The following is a 20,226-nucleotide window of genomic DNA, read 5'->3' on the forward strand; positions in this document are numbered from 1 at the left end:
TAAATGTATGAATTAGTGTACTCAAACATTTCAAGTTAAGAACAATTAAAATGTATTAGTACAAAATAAAAATCTCATGCAGTTCTGCTTTTAGGAAAATAATTTACTTAACAGTTACTTAAACTTTGAATTTCTTAACTTAAAAAATTTGAGGCAACTGATTGCCTTAAATTTTTTGAGTTTTGCCAACTTATTCGGGTTTAAGTAAGTATAAACTTTCAATCAGGTTTTTCAGTTTTGATCATGTTTATATTTCTGTCATGCATATTTCTATGCATTTTTTTTATACATTATAAATTAGAAATTTGAATATCAAATATGATATAGGGTTAAGGAATGCTTCACCCAAAATGATAATTTTGTCATTATGTGCCCTCCCTCGTGTTCACTGTAACAATAATGTTGTGGTGAAGTAAATGTAATAGATTTTGTATGTTCTACATTCAATCAGTTAGTTCAAGCATGAAATTAGAAAATATTAAGTATAAAGCATGTTGGAATGAAAGCTCTAAATTATATAACTTAGGATTATTAGTTCTATTTATATTGATTTATAGGTCTCAAGTATTGATGCCAAAGTATAAAACCTTATGCAACTGATTTGAGTTATTTTTAACAGTATAAAATTAAATTGAATCTGCTTAACTTTACACTGCAGGTGTTTCCAGCATGCACCTTTTTGCTCTACAAATCAAAGTCATATGGTTTAAATGATGACAGTTTTTCTTTTTTCTTTAATTCTTAATTGCAGAAAGCTACCTATTTTTGAGGCCAAAAAACGGAGTGCTTTATAACAGTCGTGATGTCGCCTTTGAGCCACAAGCTGAAGCTCATTAGAATTTTCTGCCTGTTACAGTTATCACATTAAACCCAAATTGATAAATTGAAAAGGAGAACCCAGGGAGGTTTCAGATGGGCTGTATGAGTGGTTTCCATTTTGTGCTTCCATAAATAGACTTAATAATTATTCTGTCCCCTTTGCGTCATGCAAAAACCCTACCCTGCTTTCCCAGCAACAACCCTTCAGAACACGTTATGCATTTTTTGCATTGCATTTGCATTTTTCATTACCTCTAAAAGGAAACACCAGATTTGTTTTGGCTACTGCATTAATTTACGTCTTCCTTATTAGGGGACATTCAAACTTTTCAGCCTTGCTTTGTTTTTAAGGAGGGGAATTACATAAGACAATCTTTAAATGCACTAGGGGGCAGACAGTTGAATTAATAAAACACATAAGCTAAATGCACATCTCCTCCACTCAAGCGTAAATGCTTTCCAAAAGTATCTTCATTCCACTGACTCAGCCCTGAATACATGCAGGGGGTGGGGAAATAAATAAATAAATAAAATGAGTGAAAAAGTATTATAAAATAGATGTCTAAAAGGCAAGTATATACGCAACAAGAAGAATATTTCGCTTCGCAAGAAAAGCATTTGAGTCCAAATCTGAGCAATTAACCCCTCGTCAATAATACAATTTGTATTTAAATGGAATCATAATTTAAAATGAATCATAATTTTATGATCCAAGGTCATTGGTTTACCAATGGTCAAAGCAGGGTTATTATATTTAACTAAAACTAAAACTAAAACCAAAAAAAAAAAAAAACATTTACATTAGCTGAAATAAAATATGTAAAATTTAAACTTATATCAGGTAATTGTCAAGGCAACATTTATCATTTTAATTTAGTTTAACTTGATGAACTAAAGCTAAATCAGAAATAAAAATGAATAAACTATCAAATTAGTAACTAAAATTAATGGGAAATATAAATGGAAAATATAAAAATAAATCTGATTTAAAATATTTAAAAAAAACTATAATAGTATCTCAATGATACTAAAATAACACTGGGTCAAAGAATCACATTTTATTTTTCCAAATCTTATTTGATTCTTTGGATTTTTTCAAATCCTTTCGGACTGTTTCCTGACTATATTAGAAACTCCACTGGCATTGTGGGAAGATTGGTTTACACACACTTATGTTTTATAATGTTTAATTTATGCAACTGGGCCAACTTCATAAATGTTTCAGAACTTTCATATTCTCTAATTTGTTTTTAAAGCTCATTGCCCAAGCCACACATTGTGCTTTTGTGAAGCTATCTGGCTAATGATGCCTCCAGATTTGGCTGAACTCTGCGGCGCTGATGTGTTTATGCAGGAGCACAAGTGTACAGTGTTCAGCCCATCAAAAACTCATGGGTCTCAAGCTGCTGACTGTTCAATTATTAACCCTTCTGATGAATGTTTCAGAACCAGCAGACAGTGCCAGTAGACTGGGGTTAATTGAGAGGGTGAGCCCTGGACAGATAGTTGACCGGCAACATCAGTCCTGTAAAGAACACACACATGTTGCTTTCTGGTTAGTAGTTTGGTTGTAGTGTCTCAGTTTAACACCCTGTGTTTTGTTAAGATTTTCTTAACAGTTGGAAAGGTAAACATACTGAGCATATTTCAAACCGGAAAGTCTGAAAAATGATACAAGCTGAGGGAATTGAACCATTAGATACTGTAAGATGAGCACTTGAAATTTTAAACTAAATGTTATCAAGTGGAACACCAAGTGCTTTAGTCTCAACTAGCATTTTGACAACAGGCTCATTTACTAGGGGGAAAAAAACGGTTTAGTATTATATACTCCTGCATACATCATGTCCTCCTTCCTGTTTGATTCACATGTCTCACATTCTTTCACATCAGTCTTGTGATAGACTTTTGTTGGCTTTTAACCATTATTCAGCCAAAATAGACACTTAAGTGTCTTTAGTTTTAGTGGCTTTAAAGAGATATTCCAAAAAATGAAGAAAAAAAAGGACATAAATTTGATTTGTGCACTGTAAAAAATTAAACCGAGATTTTTACGGTACAAAACCGGCAGCTGTGGTTGCCACAACTTTACCGTCAAAAATACGGTAGCAACGTTATTGGTTTTACAGACTTAACTTAAAATTTACAGTAATAAACCATATTTTATTATCTGATATAATGTGAATTTACCGTCCTATTAAAGTATTAATATCTGTTTTGTACCATTGTAATACACTGATAACCACCAATCACAGCAGTAATGAGAGTCACATGATCAATCAAAGCTCATCACAAGCAGCTCCTCCACAAGAAAGTTAATACTAATATATAGAAACTGCACGGAGTCATTCAAACAAACATTAAACTCCATCATGGTAACACACATGAAATTTTAAAAATGCAATAAACATTAATTTAACAACATTAAATGTAACATAAAACCCTAATGTACATAACTGATTAGAAAAAACAAAGAAAACTATGAAGAAACATAGTTATTTCAACAAAAATACATCAAATGTGAAGTGTCACACAGGGAATTGTGGGAATGTCAATTTACGGTTTTTCACTGTAAATTATACAATGAGTTGTTCTTTTTCACTTTCAAAAACTGTAAATTTAACTGTATTTTACAGAAAAATTAAATGTACCATTAGATCTATCACAGTTATTTACCGTATATACAGAAACTTTCTGTTAACCAATTAACAGTTTTTCACTGTATTTTACAGTCTTTTACCGTTAAAATTACGATCATTTTTTACAGAGTGGTGTGACATTTTGCATATTACATATTGCACTAAAACATTACCATTAAAAAATGTGGGGACAGTAAGACTTTTTTTCTTTCTTTTATTCAGCAAGGATGCATTAAATTGATCAAAAGTGACAATAAAAGGCATGTATGGGGTGGTGATGGCGCAGTGGATAAGACACAAGCCTTTGGTGTGAGAGACCCGGGTTCGAATCCACTATGAGACACCAATGTGTCCCTGAGCAAGACACTTAACCCCTAGTTGCTCCAGAGGCGTGCGACCTCTGACATGTATAGCAATTGTAAGTCGCTTTGGATAAAAGCGTCAGCTAAATGAATAAATGTAAATGTAAATGTAAATGTATAATGTTACAAAAGATTTCTATTTTAAATAAATGTTGTTCTTTTGAACTTTCTAATCAAAGAATTCTAACAAAATTTTGTTTGATTTTGACATGAATATTAAGTTTTGAACATTGATAATAATAAGAAATGTTTCTTAAGCAGCAAATCAGCATATGATTTCTGAAGGATCATGTGACTGATGACTGGAGGAATTTTACATTTTAAAATGTAGCCTATTAAAATAGAAAACGGTTATTTTAAATTGTAATAATAATTCACTATATTACTGCTTTTCCTGTATTATTGATCAAATAAATGCAGCCTTAAGAGACTTCTTTCAAAAACTTAAAAAAAAAAAAGTACAGACCTGTAAAATTTCTAACAGTAGCCTAACTGTTGCAAAGAGTTGCGAAGTGAAATTTGAGGTATTACAGCACAAATGTTGCAAGAATTTTGCACTGTTTGAACCCAAAGTTCAATATAAGGTTAAAGATTTGTTCAAATCCTCACTGATTATCAGATTTGCTAATATAGCACATGAAACTAAGTCTGTTTTCATTTTTTTAGTTTACTGGAGTGTGAGATGAAAACACATCTTGTTGTTTTCCTCTTTTGCTCCCTTGAATGCAAATGGGCCAGATTGAACCCTGGGGCTTTAGTGTCCCCTGCTGCAGAGAGAGAGAGGTGGGAGGGGAGCATCTCTTTAAAGAAACTAAAAATTCATCATTTTTGCTGAATAAAAAGTTGAACACCACTCAAGCGAAAAAAGCCAGTATGTATTCCTAGAGTTACAGTGAGATCACGGGAGTCCTGTCAATCAAAAAGGAAGGAGGAAGTGATGTGGGGCAAGAGATGGTGAGATGAAGCGAAAGATGCCATCTTTCCCTGGAGCGAGTGAGAGGGAGACACAGATGTCAGTGAACACAAAGTCCCAGGAGACTGTGTGGGGCAGAAGCGGCACTTTCCAACATCTCACACACTGTTTACACACACGCAGTGGAAAGAAGTTTTTTACTCCTTTAATTGGGTCCATATATAGTGACATAATGCATATAAGTGCTTAAACACCCTGTGCAGCTGCTCCAAGACTGAAGGAACGCAAGCAACCCTATGAAGCAACCAGATGGGACCTTACAACGGTCCTGTTTGAACAGGAAACATCTCGTCTGCTTGCAATCTGCATCCATGTCTTACATCTGCACTGAAAAAAGTCATTAAATGTGATAGAAGTTTGAAAGATGTCACTGGTCTTAGATGAGTACACCTCAGTTTGACTGTGATGTCCATCAAAAGTAACTCGCTGTCCTTCAGATACAGGCATTATAAGCAGTTCTGTGACATCAGTTGCAAAGATTTCAAAGGAGTGACATGTTTTGACACATGAATATGGCTCAAAGTCAGCATCCAGAATGCGACTGACGCACAGCTTAAATTGCACTTTGCAATTTAAGCTGTGAATAGATTTTTTCCTGCCCCAGTTGCCTTATTGTTGCTAAATTGTTTTATCAGAACCTTGCTTGTTTTAATTTCAGATATTTAATGAACTATATATTTTTTTCTTGTAGGCAAGAACGGTGAAAATGTTACTATTTTTGTAGTCAAGCCTTCAAGTTATGAAATATTTACTGATGTAAAATCCCCAGTCTCCCCTAATTAAAAGAAAACGGCTTGCAAAGCTTGAATACAAATGGAATACTCAAATAATTTTTTATTAGCCAAATGTCATGGTTTTCATTTCACCTGCGCAGAAGTCACGTCACACAGTTATTAATATTTTGACGGTCTTTTATTCTTCAATGGGTTCGCGAGGCAGTTTGACGTAACTTTCATCCTGAGAGAGAGAGAGAGAGAGAGAGAGAGAGAGATGCACTTGCTGAATTTTTGTGGTAGCGCGCGCTCAATGGGGTCACGAGGGGACCGAACAAAACTCTGCGCGAGCGACCTGTGTGATGCTCTCGTGCTCTATAAAGTCATTGACTGTGCTTTCACCGGTGAGACTCCCACCCGCCCAACTACACGTTTAGATATTCAGGCTTTTGCTGCTACATCTGACTGAACTGTAGAACTTCACGAGTTTGTGGGTGTCAAAATGAGCTCCTCGCTTCCAAAAAGCGAATCCACCACGTCCCTCATCAAAACGAACCGGAGAGTCCGCACGGACCCCGCGAGTCACCGCAACGGTCACCGGCACACGGGAGGCGGCGGCGGGGAATCGTGTTGGACCGAAGAGTGCGACGCCACCGCCCGCAGACCCTTGTGCCAACCGAAACTCGGACGGAAAGGGGAGAAGATCCAGAATCACCGCGGCCAAGATGGATATCATCAGGAGGATGGACTGGAACACTGCAAACCGTCACGGCACCACCAGCACACCATTGACCCTCCGATCCAACTCCACGGGAATTCCCGCACCAGCCGGACGCCTTCGCCGACTCTTTCCCAATCCAAGCGCTCGGAGGAAGCCGCGCTGTTCTTTGAAACGAAGGGCAAGCATCGGACGGGCTCGAATCAAAGCCTCACCTCTAGTCCACCTCCAGCGCTTCAGCACAGCAGCACGCGCGTCCCCGGGAGAGCTGGCGCGTACAGCGGCGCGCTTGATGCAGACCTCCATCCCATAGTCAAATCAGTCTTTGGACAGGTAGGGTGACTACGTGACTGTACGATACCACTTAATATAAATAAGTTATGTAGCTGATTCCTGTATCTAAGGTGACTTACACTAGAGCATTTAAAACTATGATCTACTCAGTGACATGGCAACTTGACTAATTAAATTCAACTGTTTACAACTGAGCAAGTTTCAATCAAAAAGTGAACGATTCAAAATGAGTAACAAGGTTTTAAATTGTTCTATGTTATGTGTTTCATCTCATGTGGTCCATAACCTTCATATATTTATGAAAAGTGCTTTTCACATCAATCTTTTTAGGTTTAAATGTAGCCTATATATGGAAAAGTTGATGCATCATTAATCACCTTTTGCCTTTTTACCAGTGCATGATACATTGCCTTGTATAGGCTATATCTATATCATTAAAAATTATTCTATTAAAATGAGGTCATTAAAGCTGTATGTAGGCTGTATGTAAAAAACTATTAATAATATTTTTAGTATGTCACTGCAGAATGGTAACAATCAATTTATCAACTGTGAATCAACATCACAATAAATTACCAAACATTACAACAAAATCAACAACAACAGTGTAAATCAAACTGTCAAACCATAATTATTGTTTATACCTTGATGCATGCTGGGAAGGCAGTGAATACTGAACCATAAAATCATTGAATGCTGGATTCACTCAATAATCTCTTGATTAGGAATTGTTCAAACAGAATGATTATAGCATTCATAGAAAAGGTGTAGATTTTATTCCAAACATGTTTATATTAAGTTCGAATTTAGTAAAAAGAAAATACTATTATTAAAATTGAAATTATAATAAAACTCAACAGGTGGTCAGTGGATTAAATGGAAATACACAGTTTAAAAGTAAGCACTTTTCTGCATTCCAGCTTTAAAGTTTTTGTCTCAGATATTTAGTGCAAAGACAAAACAAAAATGTTTTAAGTCACTTTAGATGAAAGTGTCAGCTAAATAACTATCATTAATGAATGTTCTTCCTTATAACCTAATGCTGCCCATCTGAATTATGGATTATGACTTCATTGTGCATCACAGTGCCTCATAGAAGATGTTCTGAATGTGTAACTGGAGTGCATGCGTCTTTGGGGATATGATCTCTCTATGATCAGATAATGATAAAACTGAATTATGCATGAGGATTTGCAGATTAAAGTGAAACAGAAGTCTCAGAGATGTCAGTTTGAATTCAGTTCAAAAGGTGGTCAATCTTAAACCACTGATGGATAAATAATATGCATATTATATAGTAAACGGGTGGAGCTGTTGTAGAATTTGTAACCGCATGGTTGAAAGTGCATACATGGTGTAACCTGAGGATTATTTTTTAATCTATTGATATTATTTGAGATCTTTTGAGGCTCTACAGAAACTTCCAGTAATACACTTTTTGACTTTTAAGAGTAAATTGCTTATGACTTTTTCAATATACACTCTCATGCAAATACACTGTAAGAAAAAAAAAAAGAAAGAAATTGTCCTGGTAATTTTCTGCCAGGACATGATATGTTAAGTTTATGGACATTTTATTAACCCTAAAACACAATGCATATGCAAAATATGAGTAAAACCCCTGTGAAAAATCAATACAATAATTTCCTTCATATTAACACAGTACATTGGCCCTATATTTAAGGACTTTTATTTAGAGTGTGTGTTACAGCGGGACCTGTATCAATGACTCATCTTCACTGTAAGTTCATGCCGCTTTCTCCTGCTGCTTTCTATCTCTGAAGGACAATAACTAACCATCCTTCTAATGTGCCACATAAATAACACCTTAATTCAGGTTAAAGCTTCAATAGGTCACAGAAACAAAATGGCACATATTTGTCTAGCTATCGAAATGAGGACATACCAGAGACTTTAAGAAACTAAACTATAACTAAAAAGCCCTAATCCTACACACGAAAAGATTTCTTTCGGCATTTGTAGAAATGAAAACAAACAAATTAACACCTCTCGCATATCTGGGGTGTCACAAGACAAGTGTGAAGGTATGGAGCCCCTAAAGGGACATGGTGACAAAAAAAAAATGGGATGAGAGGAAAAACTGTATTTCTGTCATGACAACTCTCAGAGTGTTTGGCATGGTAATGGATATGACAATGTTGATATGTTTGGTCTTGGCGGAATAAATTATGCTGTTGTTTATTGCTGCTGCAGAGCAAATATGGTTATTGCTGTTGCTGCTGCAGAGCAAGTACAGGACTTCGTACAGGACTTGCTGCTTGGCTACTGCCAATACATACACAACACACTGCTGTACAATATAGCATACATGAATTCCCCGAAATCTAGCAAATCTATACAGGTGGAGCTGGGGAAGGTGGAGGGTTTCTGAAAGCGCACTGCAACTGCTATAGCAAATGCTGATCAAGTATTTGAAGGTTGAACAGCGAGCTCATTGGCTTGCAGGAACCAATCAGCTTTCCCTTTAGAGAATGATGTGATTGCAAGCAGATTGAGTTAAGGACCTATCAGCATGTGCCATCTAGAGTTTCATGAACTTTGTATTTCAGTGCTTTTGCAAATTTCTCAGTGGAACGGAAATGTTTTGCGAGAGAATGCAAAGTCTCTCGGGGAACCTAATAATTTTGCGAGAGAACACAATAGCATTGAAAGATACTCCATATAAAGGACAAAATAATAGAAAGAAAAGCAAAAGTTGTAGCTTGCACATTTTTATTAAATAGCAATGTTTGAAAGACCTTGTTCTGGCTGAAACCCAATTTTTACTTCAAGTATAACTCATTTATATCATTTTTAGCTTTAAGGACATTCCCAAATGTGACCCTGGACCACAAAATCAGTCACATGGGTACATTTTTTGAAATTGAGATTTAGGCATCACATGAGAGCTGAATGAATAGGCTTTCCATTGATGTATGGTTTGTTAGGATAGGATAATGTTTGGCCGAGATCCAACTATCTAAGTTTGGAAAAAAATCTAAACATTGAAAAAATCGCCTTTAAAGTTGTCCATATATGTCCGTGATTGTGCTGCATTCACTCACAAAAATAAATGGTTTATATATTTACGGTAGGAAATTTACAAAATATCTTCATGGACCATGATCTTTACTTAATATCCTAATGATTTTTGGCATAAAAGAAAAATCGATAATTTTGACCCATACAATGTATTGTTGGCTATTGCCACAAATATAACCGTGCGACTTGTGACTGGTTTTGTGATCCAGGGTCACAAATAGTGGTTTTATCAGATTGAGATGACATTTTGAGACATTTCTGCCTCCAATTTACAATAAAAATTAAACACTCACACACTAATAGACCTTATATATTTGTGAGGATGCAATGGTTTTCATATTAAGATAATGATATTTGCTACAGCCCTAACTTAAACATACAGTAACCCTCAAACAAACCGGTTGGCATTATTAGATTCAAAGCAAAACATGATTTCAAACAGTTGGAGCACTTCAAATTACGATTTTTGTGAGCATACTTTCAAAAATTATAGGCCAAGCTAAAAAACAGAAACCCTTTATCAATCTGTGCATGAGCTAGAATGAAACAAAACACTGAAATGCATTTTAAATGAAAGTGATTTTTTTTTTTTTTTTTTTTTATGTGAAAAGAAGGGGGCTGCTTATAAAGAGCCCTAGAGTGTAGCCCTTGAATTTTAATATGTGTTTGATCAATCATTATACCTGTAATACAGAACCACATCACATTTTTTGTGAACCACATCTCTGATAACGTCACAAGAAGCCTATCCTGACACCAAGCATCTGTCTTTTCAGTCAGAAACTCAAGATTCTGTATTGCCAGCAACCAGGCTGAGTGGGTCCTAGTTTTGACATTTTGCTTGGTTTCAAGAGCCTCCCAGGCATCATTAGTCTTTGGCTTTTTGTCACAACCCTTCAGTGTAAGACCTGCTCAAAAGTTTAAAAGCATGCACATTTCTTGAGAGAACATTCAGCCAAGACTGACGTGACACACGATTGCGATGCCGTACACTATGTTTGCTTGTGCTCATCTCGTATCCAGAAAAGCCTTGCATCTGTGAACGGAAACGCTGCTGTATTTATAGCGCCGTCGTGTCTATTTTTTTCCTCATAGTGGATTGATATTCCTCAAATGCCGTGCGTGTTTCATATTTCCTTATGTAACATCAAGGCCTGCATACAATCCCTACAGAAATCATTCTCCGCCAGTAGGCGCTAAATATAGCAGCTCAAGACCTGATTAGAGAGGAGAGGGGAAAGCTGTCTTTTGTGCTGGAGTGAAAAAATTCAAATCCATTAGCTACCTGACACGTGGGGTTTGAAGCCGTGAAAACGAAGAGAGGATTCGAGCGTATCATCACCCTGCCGAGACTGATCAAATGTAAATGATAGAATATGTAGTCACATCTGTTTGCGCATCAGTTTTAAAATGATCATCAGTGTTTAACTGATTGATAAGTGTGATTTTAAATCTAAAATCAACCAGTATTTTAAATATGCAAGCAGTGTGTTATATGTACTCTCTTAAAGGTTTAATGTTCAGTTTAGATCCATGAATGTATTGGTGCGAGGGCGGGACAACCTGTCACTCACATGACATCACAGCAATAGCAAACCACAACCATCCAATCAGAGTTCCCAATGGACAAAATCAAGCCCCGTCCTACATTTTTCTTTACAAAAGCAATACCCATAATGCTTTGAAACATGAGCAGTCACTCAGAATTATTTACACAGTAACGGTGCAGGTCATATTAGCGAAAAATGGCGATATTTGAAAAAAGGTTGATAGCATAGAGATATATGAAGCACAGCTCATAAAGAATCACTTGCAAACCAAGCAGCTTTCTGTTGTTCAATCCAGCGAATTCACATGGCCAACTTAAACATGAGGGACATTTGTTCAGGGAACTTTTTTGGCGTCAAGTGAAATTGCAGATCGCGCAGATTCCTATTGGAATTCAACGAGAAACGGTCAGTTTGACTGGACCTTTTCACTACGATGCTACAATGTATTAAAAAATAAGTATGCTAACTATAGAAAAGTTACGGCAACTCAAAAGAAATGTGAAGAAATATTGATTAATATAAAATAAATCAGAAAATGTAAAAAAAGCATTATTTAAACATGATTAAACTTAAACATAACTTGAATATAATTGAAAGCTTTACCTTTAATATTGTTGAATTCTTATAATGATTACATTTTTGTCAGATTTCCTTGATATAAAAATGAATCGTAGATTTATATTCTTGAAAATGGTATGGGAAAACAGGTTTATGGCTTTCATATGATATTTTCTGCTATGTTCATGTGCAGAAAGCTTTGATGTTGCTACTTAAAGGGATAGTTCGGCCAAAAATGATATTAAACCCATGATTTACTCACCCTCAAGTCGTTCGAGATGCATATGTCAATCATTTTTCAGACGAACACATTTTCAGTTATTTTAGATCTTTCAGTGGTTATAATGTCAAGTTATGGGATCCACCTCCTTCAAGTCCCAAAAATGTGCATGCATCCTTCACAAAAGTAATCCATCCGGCTCCAGGGGGATAAACGAAGGCCTTCTGAGGGTAATCCGTGTGGTTTTGTCGTAAAAATATACATATTTAAAACTTTATAAATGAAAATAACTGGCTTCCGGCAACGGTCGACGCGCTTTCACGGTATGACGTAGGACGTAGCGTAGGAAGCGTCGTGACATATTTTACTACGAGCTCTATAATATACAATATTCACTTCTTTTCTTTTTTTCTTCTTTTTTTTTTTAGAAAAGATTGCAAATGAGTTTTTCAGTGTTACAAATGTGTGCCCTCACTGATTTCCATGTAATATTTTAATGGGTAACACTTCACAAAAAGGTCTCATTTGTTAACATTAGTTAATGCATAAGTTAACATGAGCTGAGCAAAATATTTTTACAGCATTTATTAATCTGAGCTTCCTTGTCAGATTATTTTCAGCCGCTGTGTGTCGCAGAAGTCTTGTGCCTCTTCTGCTCATAATCTTCCTCCCTCTCTCTCTCTCTCTCTCTCTCTCTCTCTCTCTCTCTCTCTCTCTCTCTCTCGGCAGAAGAGATTAATATCCTAATGCTGGTATAACTTGACCTGACTTGCGTTCACTAATAACGAATTATGCCACTAACCCGCTTTTGGAGATGTGCTGCGTACATCAAAATCAAACAAATTTTGCATCGTTGTTTTCACAGTGAGATTTCAGATCAATGCCCTCGCTCTGCCAGCAGGGGCTGCCCGTCTCAATAGAGTCTGACTAAATGACGCTCTGTCAATCTTTGTCAAGTCGCTTGCAATCTTCCTCCCTGCTGGATCCAAACTGGGATGGAGGATACAGTAGATGAGGATATGAAGGTGCAAGTGTGAGAGGTTATGTATTATGTAAGAAGCACACAACACTCAGTGTTCGGAGGCAGGTGATGCAGAACCACTTTAGCTCTGCCTCTCACTCTCTTGGCTCCATTTGCTGCTTTGCACTCTTTTTTTTTGGGGCTTTTTCCGGAGCATTCAGTCGCTCCCGCCCTCCCTCTCCATCCCACTTGGGTCACACCGACCTTGCATGGGTCTGAGGGGGGGGGAGAGATACAGAACAAGAGGGAGGGCGGAAGGCAAACGGAGGGATAGTTGAAAGAACCAGGCTTAGAAAGAAATGTGAAAGTGATTCAAGCTGTGTCGTAAATTCCACGTCATTTCTGTCTCCCATACAATCTCATAGTCTGTGCTATTTATAGAAGCCAGTGTGTGTGTTTTTTATTAGCCCATGGATTGCAGGGGAGGAAATGCAAAATTTCTAAGCCATTCTCAGTCTGTGTAGTCGAGAGTGAGAGAGAATAGACCTTGAAATACCTTCCTCGGCACATCCCAAAGGAACACGTTATTGCTCATAGCTTGATCTTTCATTGCTCAGGAGATTTCGTTCAGTTCTCACCTCAGGAAAAATAAAAAAGGTGATCGTCACGATGTTCAGGTCACATTTCACCAGAAAATCAGAAAAAGAAAGTCATAAAATTATTTAAAATATATTCTTAATAAAATGATGATATAAAAACATCAAATTTACACAAAAAAAATGAAATATAACAAAATGAAATGCACAAAATCTTAATGGTCCTATAGCCAATTTGGGAGTAGATTTCACAGTTACGTCACTGCATCTGCACGCGCATTGTTATGGCAAAAACAACAAATAACAAGAAGAAAACATGCAAGATCCACGGGAAACATGTCTTGTTGTGCCTTTGGATGTCAGAATCCCAATGCAAATTTTTTTTTCTAGAATTCCATTGTCAAAGACTTGGTTGTAAGTCATTAAATGGAGAGATTGGACTGATGAAACCTGCAATGATATAGTATTAAAGCATACATTTGATGTAAACAATAGATTAATATAATATTCATATATGCAGTTAATAAAGGGCATAATGTATCAGCCCAACAGTTAGTTTGTATTAATATTTGAACCTATTGCTCTCACAATTGCATGTACGCAAGTTTATAAGTAATTTGTATTTTATAACATGCAATTGCAAGTACATGTTTATAGTTTTGTTTAAAAACTCAAGTCTCTCAAGTCTGACAATTTCATAATTGTGAGATATAAATGACCTTGTTTATTCTTTTATTCTGTGGCTTCCACAGACTGCTACTGTAGAATTGTCACTTTCTGTCATCATGTTTTGCCACTCACAAAACACATCATTGCTGTTTGATTCATTGATTTTTAACTCGATTTTGATGTTCTTGACACATTTTGTGATATTCACCCGAAAATAGACAAACTGTGCAACTTTCAAAATACATATATAGAGCATACAAATAATTGGATTTGGATAGCATATCATTTGAATTTGGAAAATATTCTCAGATGTCATCTGAAACCCCACAATCTGCATGAGGGCCAAAAATGACAGTTAAACACACCATTTAAAAGTAGTTTGTATGACTTGTGTGCTATTACACTCAAATCATGGTAGGTTTGTCATTACATGCCATTGATTCTCAAGTGAATTGTCATTTTACACCAAACCTAATGCGCGAAAGACTTGGAACATAAAAAAGTAATTTTATGGTGCTTTTGTCATACTTTTTTTCCCCATTCACTGTCATTGTATGGAAAAGAGCAGTGACATTTTGCTAAATTTCTCCTTTTGTGTTCTATGAGTTTGGAAAGACGTTACATTGAGCAAATGATGACAGAACCAAAAATCTCAATTTGCTCTCCATTTAGTCTCATTGCTCACTATGTGAAATTCTTGCAATATTAAAAAGATCCCATTTGGGATTTTTCTTTCCTGTGGTAAGGGAATGTGCATTCAGGTAAAACATTTATTTAGAACATCTATTTGTTTTTAGCACAAGTCTTCATAGCACCAAAACATTGCGTCACCCGACACGTTGCGGGTTACCCGAGGCGAGCATTGACACTCGGGTATACAGCAGGTGAGTGCGAAGGGTCGAGCGGAGAGAAAGACAGAGTGAAACCAGAGCTAATGAAGCGTTCGGATGGGTGAAAAGAACAACACTTCTGAAGAGCTGCTACATTTTTGATGCTCTTAAAAGAAGGTGAATGAATATTTCAAGAGTTCTGCGTGTAAATCCAGCTCCCTTTTGAGAAACCGACATAAAATGTGTATTAAAGCGAATAATTCAAGACTTTCCAGCAGATTTCTTCAGACAATATAAAAATCTAGTTACGAGTATATTCATGATTTTCATCTTTTTTTCAAGTTTATATTTTCTTGCTAATATTCCCAAGGTCAGAGATGTTTCTTTGATCTGTGTGTGTAAAGATGAACACGAATCTCTCTGCTCATCTTCCTGTCTCTCTGGCAGCCCGTCGCCGTGTCCAACAGGATTATCCATGACCTCACGTCTTCGTTAAAATGAAGAAGTGCTTATGAACGTTGCTGTCAGAATGATCCGTTTTGTGCATGTGTGGCTCAAACGCTTGAGTTCCTGGAGCTCAAATGCATGAGCCAGCAACACTAAGGTCATGGAAAAATGAATTTTTTGTATGTCATTCGACAGCATAGTACATTTAACATTTATTCATTGAGCAGACACTTTTATCCAAAGCAACAAATGAGGAACAACACAAATACAAGTTATTAATCATAAGAAGTTGACAGCATATTCTAAACCATGTGGAAAATGTTCCTAACACTGCAAAACAATGATTAATTAACTTGGTATTTTGTCTTGTTTTCCAATACAAATATCTAAACATTATCAAATCAAGATACATACTTGAGAAGATAAGACATACAATTAGTCTTGTTTTCTGATTTTTTTTTTGCTTAAAACAAGAAAAAATATCTGGCAATGGGGCAGTATAGGGGTTTGTTTTTTTTTTTGTTTTTTTTTTTTTTGCTTTATTAAATTTGTACTGGAAAACAGGATGTTATAAAACATAATTTTTTTGCAGTGTATATCACTGAAATGTGTGCATCTGAGACACCACACCGGTTTCTGAAACAAAACTGATGTTCATTCATTATCAATACATCGAACATAAAAACATCTCAAGGAGGATTAAGGTGGCAATGATGTTCCAGTGCAGTATTTATTTAGTTACATATATATGTGTGTGTGTGTGTGTGTGTGTGTGTGTGTGTGTGTGTGTGTGTGTGTGTGTGTGTGTGTGTGTGTGTGTATGTAACTAAATAAACACTGCACTGGAACATCATTCCCACCTTAATCCTCCTTGAGGTGTTTTTATTCAGTTTAAACCACCTTTTAAATTGTATTATGACAGCCAAAACATTGTGAGTCAAGACATATTTTAAATGACCCAAATCATATTAAACACCACAACAGTGTTGTTTTATCGCAAAATTTAGGGGTTATAGAAGACTGAACATTTTCTGAAAAGCCCAAGTTGATTTTATCAGTAAGATTGCCACACTGTAACTGTGATTATTGTTTAATGAATGCAATGCAGCTCTCCATGAAAAAAAGTGTGATTGATGTCACTGAAATATTGTAAACATAGCGTACAGTAACACCGGCTAAACAGGTTGTGACGAACCCAGAGCACTAAATCATATCTGTTTATTTAACCTCGACATACTCCTGTAAGCATTACAGTACTGGAAAGACGACTTAAATGACCATGTGCGGATGATTTATGCATACATTCATGCACAGTTATGCGATTACGACAGTTCAAGAGCCGGTCTGAGCATGTATGGATATGTGCGGGTGTGTGTTCATGTGTGTGAGTGTGTTTCTGCGCTGCTGGTGCGTTCTCTCTTGCGGAGTTGACGTTATGAGAGTGGACGGCGCCTGGCTCTGATTTCTGATGTGTTCTGAAGTTCACAATGAGCCTCCGGTGAAGAGGCTGGCTTCAACTAGATGAATCATCCTCACCGACAGAGAGAGAAAGAGAGCGAGAGATAAGCCATACATGAGTAAACCAAATAGATCAGCTGAGAATTAATCAGGAAGGTTAAATGGGTTTACAACAAAGATATTGATAGATCCAGGGGAAAATGTATGTCTTTTTCATAGCTTAGGAGTTATTGAACGGATGTTTCTCTGTAAATGTATTTTATACACATTTACTAACTTAACATTCGCTAAACATTTCACTTGCGTCTTTATTCACTAAGCTTCCATACAGTTTAACCATATAAAAAATGCATAAAAAAATATCACTGCATAGTATAATAATTATCATTATTTCAAAATCAAACATTAGGCTCATTATAGATTGCACCTTATTACAAAAATCAGTGTCGCATGACACAATTAATGTTGTGCTATTACAGCCTACAGAAAGGGGGCAGTAGTGATCACAACAGCAGTGATTAATCAAAAACGCCTCATACCGTTTTAATTGCTGAAAACATGATGGCTGCATCCAAAATCGCATACTCTCTTGAGTAGGTACTTATTTTGGATAAGTAATTACTTCACGACTGCTAAAAAGTATGTTCTATATAGTATGAATGTGTGTAGTATGAATTTATTCGGACGTACTACATCTGCCATGTTGTCATTATCATATGACCTACCAGCATCAGATGCTTCTCCGCCATTCATAAATCCTCTCCCGTGGCCTCATGGGATTGTAAAGTGTCCATCGTATACACACTTCAGAATCTCGCCGGAAATAGTAGGTCATCCGGGTAATTTTTGGCCAATGTTTTACGAGTACTGCGAATTCGGACATACTGTTTTCTGCCTACTATATATTAGGGAAGTATGCAATTTTGAATGCAGCCAATTACAACAAGGCACTACACAAAACTAAAAATGAAAATTAACAAAATAATTAAGGAAACCATATTATTTAAAAAAATGTAAATTCCAAAATTAACTCAAATTCTTTTTGAAAAACTGAAATAAATAGCTTTGTTTTAATGCTCTTGCATTTATAAATTTCCCTTAAATAAAAATTTGATTCTATAAAAACTGAATGTGTACATCTTCAACTATTATGAGTGTAATTTATAATAAAATCAGATACCAGATTAATTTAATTGCCCAATCACATGCCCAACCAACAGACACTGCTGAGAAGAGAATTATAAGAAGGCATTTATACAGATTTTAACCAAATTAGATGTTTGTGTTGCAATGGTGGGCATGTTTATGCTGTCACTTAATTTGCATAAAACAATGCAAATGCTAAAACAATGCATGCAAGATGTCCAAATAAACATCGCTATCTTTTTTGATTGGCTATGCACATTTTGTGTGATACAGATAACTGATAAATACTCACCATTTGAAGCCAATAATCAATATATTGGCCAATATTAGATATCAATTTACTTTCCAGTGGTTGAATATCACAAATATATAATTTTGTATATACATAAATAATCCACCTAAAATATTTAATAATATTAGATGGATAAATGGAGATTAATATTAATCTCACTGCTGTCTAGGAGCATCATTTAAGGTTAAAGTTTTTTTTTTTGGTAATTTTTCCTGTTTCCTGTTAACACAGAGAGATTGTGAGGCGAGAGTGGCCTAAACAGGAAACCATTGGGTTAAGTAGGCGAATGCCAGCTCAGCAGGTGAATTCTGGGAAGGGCTTCCTGTTGTCCCCTAATAACCTGCAGTGGCCTTCGGCTGGTGCTCTGCATTTTGGCAGCCTTAGCGCATCCGTGTCTGGTGCCAACCTCAACTTTTCACATGCGGCTTTTGTGTTTTGACGTCCGGTCTTTGATCTGAACACTGCCACTCTTAGCTGGGCGGCACGACTACAAGTGTGTGTATTTTTAGCTCTGTAGCCTAACATCCGTATGTGTGTAATCGACTGTGTTCACTCGCTCGCGTGTGTGTTTTTGTATTAGTGTCTTCAGCATCTTGCTTGGGGGAAGGTGATACGCTCGTCCATGCGAGCCTCTTTGTCTCTTTTCGCCTTGTTTGGATGGACGGTTTTAAAACTGAGCAGCTGAGAGTGAGGGAGAGGGAGAGAGAGAAAGAGGGAGGGAAATGAGGGGAAGAGAGAGTGGGGGAAAAGAAGGGAGGGTGAAAGAGAGAGAGAGAGAGAGAGAGAGTGCAAGCAAGTGAACAAGCAATCTTGGCTTTTCTCTTCTGAGCATCCCTTCACACTGAGACACATGTCTCCTTTTCCTGATCCCTCCATCCACTTCTTCTCTCCTTCATTCCTGTCACCTTGACATCCAGCATCGCCACCCCTGGATCATCTACATCCTTCCCCTAAAATCCATCTTTCCTAGAAGATAAGCCTACAGACCTCATCTCACCATCTGTAATCCATGCATGGAGACATGTGGATGCATGCACACGCGCGCATGTTGCCGCTTTGACTCTCAAGCGCGCAAAATTAGCAGAAGGGACTTTACTATGGGAAACTGTGTTAAATCGCCGCTTAAGAATTTCTCAAAAAAGGTAAGATGCTCTTTCTGATAGCTGAGAGTGTGTGTGTGTGTGTGTGTGTGGGCTACGGACTCGACCCAGACCTGGACTGTGTTGCATGGACTGTCAAAGATGAGTTTAATAGTCATACTCTGAATTCCACTGAGTGTAGCTGTATACAGTAATATTATGGTAATTCTCAATGAAACAGAATCTGGACTGACTGAACTTGAAATTGATGAATTTATTGAGTTTTTGCATGCTAAAGAGAACTAGAAAACCTAAGAAACCAATCTGGAGTAGCAAAAACATTACTATGGAAAAAACTTGTCCTGCATCAGGATGTTGGATGTTTGGTTGCCGCTTTTGACCTTGGAAGTTACTGGACATGTTCATGAATTAATATGTTTAATGATATGCTAGATCACGCTGCCTTAAAGGGATAGTTCACCCAAAATTAAAATTCTGTCATTAATTACTTACCCTCATGTTCCAAACCCGTCATTGGTTCTTGCAGAAGCTCATACGTGCTGCGTAACACGAGAATGAACCTCATTGGTTCTTGCAGAAGCTCAAACGTGCTGCGTAATACGAGAATGAACCTCATTGGTTCTTGCAGAAGCTCATACGTGCTGCGTAACACGAGAATTAACCTCATTGGTTCTTGCTGAAGCTCAAACGTGCTGCGTAACATGAGAATGAACCTCATTGGTTCTTGCAGAAGCTCATACGTGCTGCGTAACACGAGAATGAACCTCATTGGTTCTTGCAGAAGCTCAAACGTGCTGCGTAACACGAGAATTAACCTCATTGGTTCTTGCTGAAGCTCA

The 20,226-nt window shown here is 36.8% G+C and overlaps 1 protein-coding gene across 2 annotated transcripts in view; it reads left to right on the forward strand.

Moving 5' to 3' along the window:
• The first annotated feature begins 3,044 nt into the window (after positions 1 to 3,044).
• cabp1b (calcium binding protein 1b) overlaps positions 3,045 to 20,226 on the forward strand; it is a 30,318-nt gene continuing 13,136 nt past the window's right edge. For both annotated transcript variants that reach the window (XM_079861767.1, XM_079861768.1), the window contains exon 1: positions 3,045 to 6,557. In XM_079861767.1, coding sequence (XP_079717893.1) covers positions 6,009 to 6,557 — 549 coding nt within the window. In that variant the 5' untranslated portion in view covers positions 3,045 to 6,008. The remainder of the gene's footprint in view (positions 6,558 to 20,226) is intronic.

The sequence above is a fragment of the Squalius cephalus genome (assembly GCF_949319135.1).
Source record: "Squalius cephalus genome assembly, chromosome: 24".
Classification (NCBI taxonomy): domain Eukaryota; kingdom Metazoa; phylum Chordata; class Actinopteri; order Cypriniformes; family Leuciscidae; genus Squalius; species Squalius cephalus.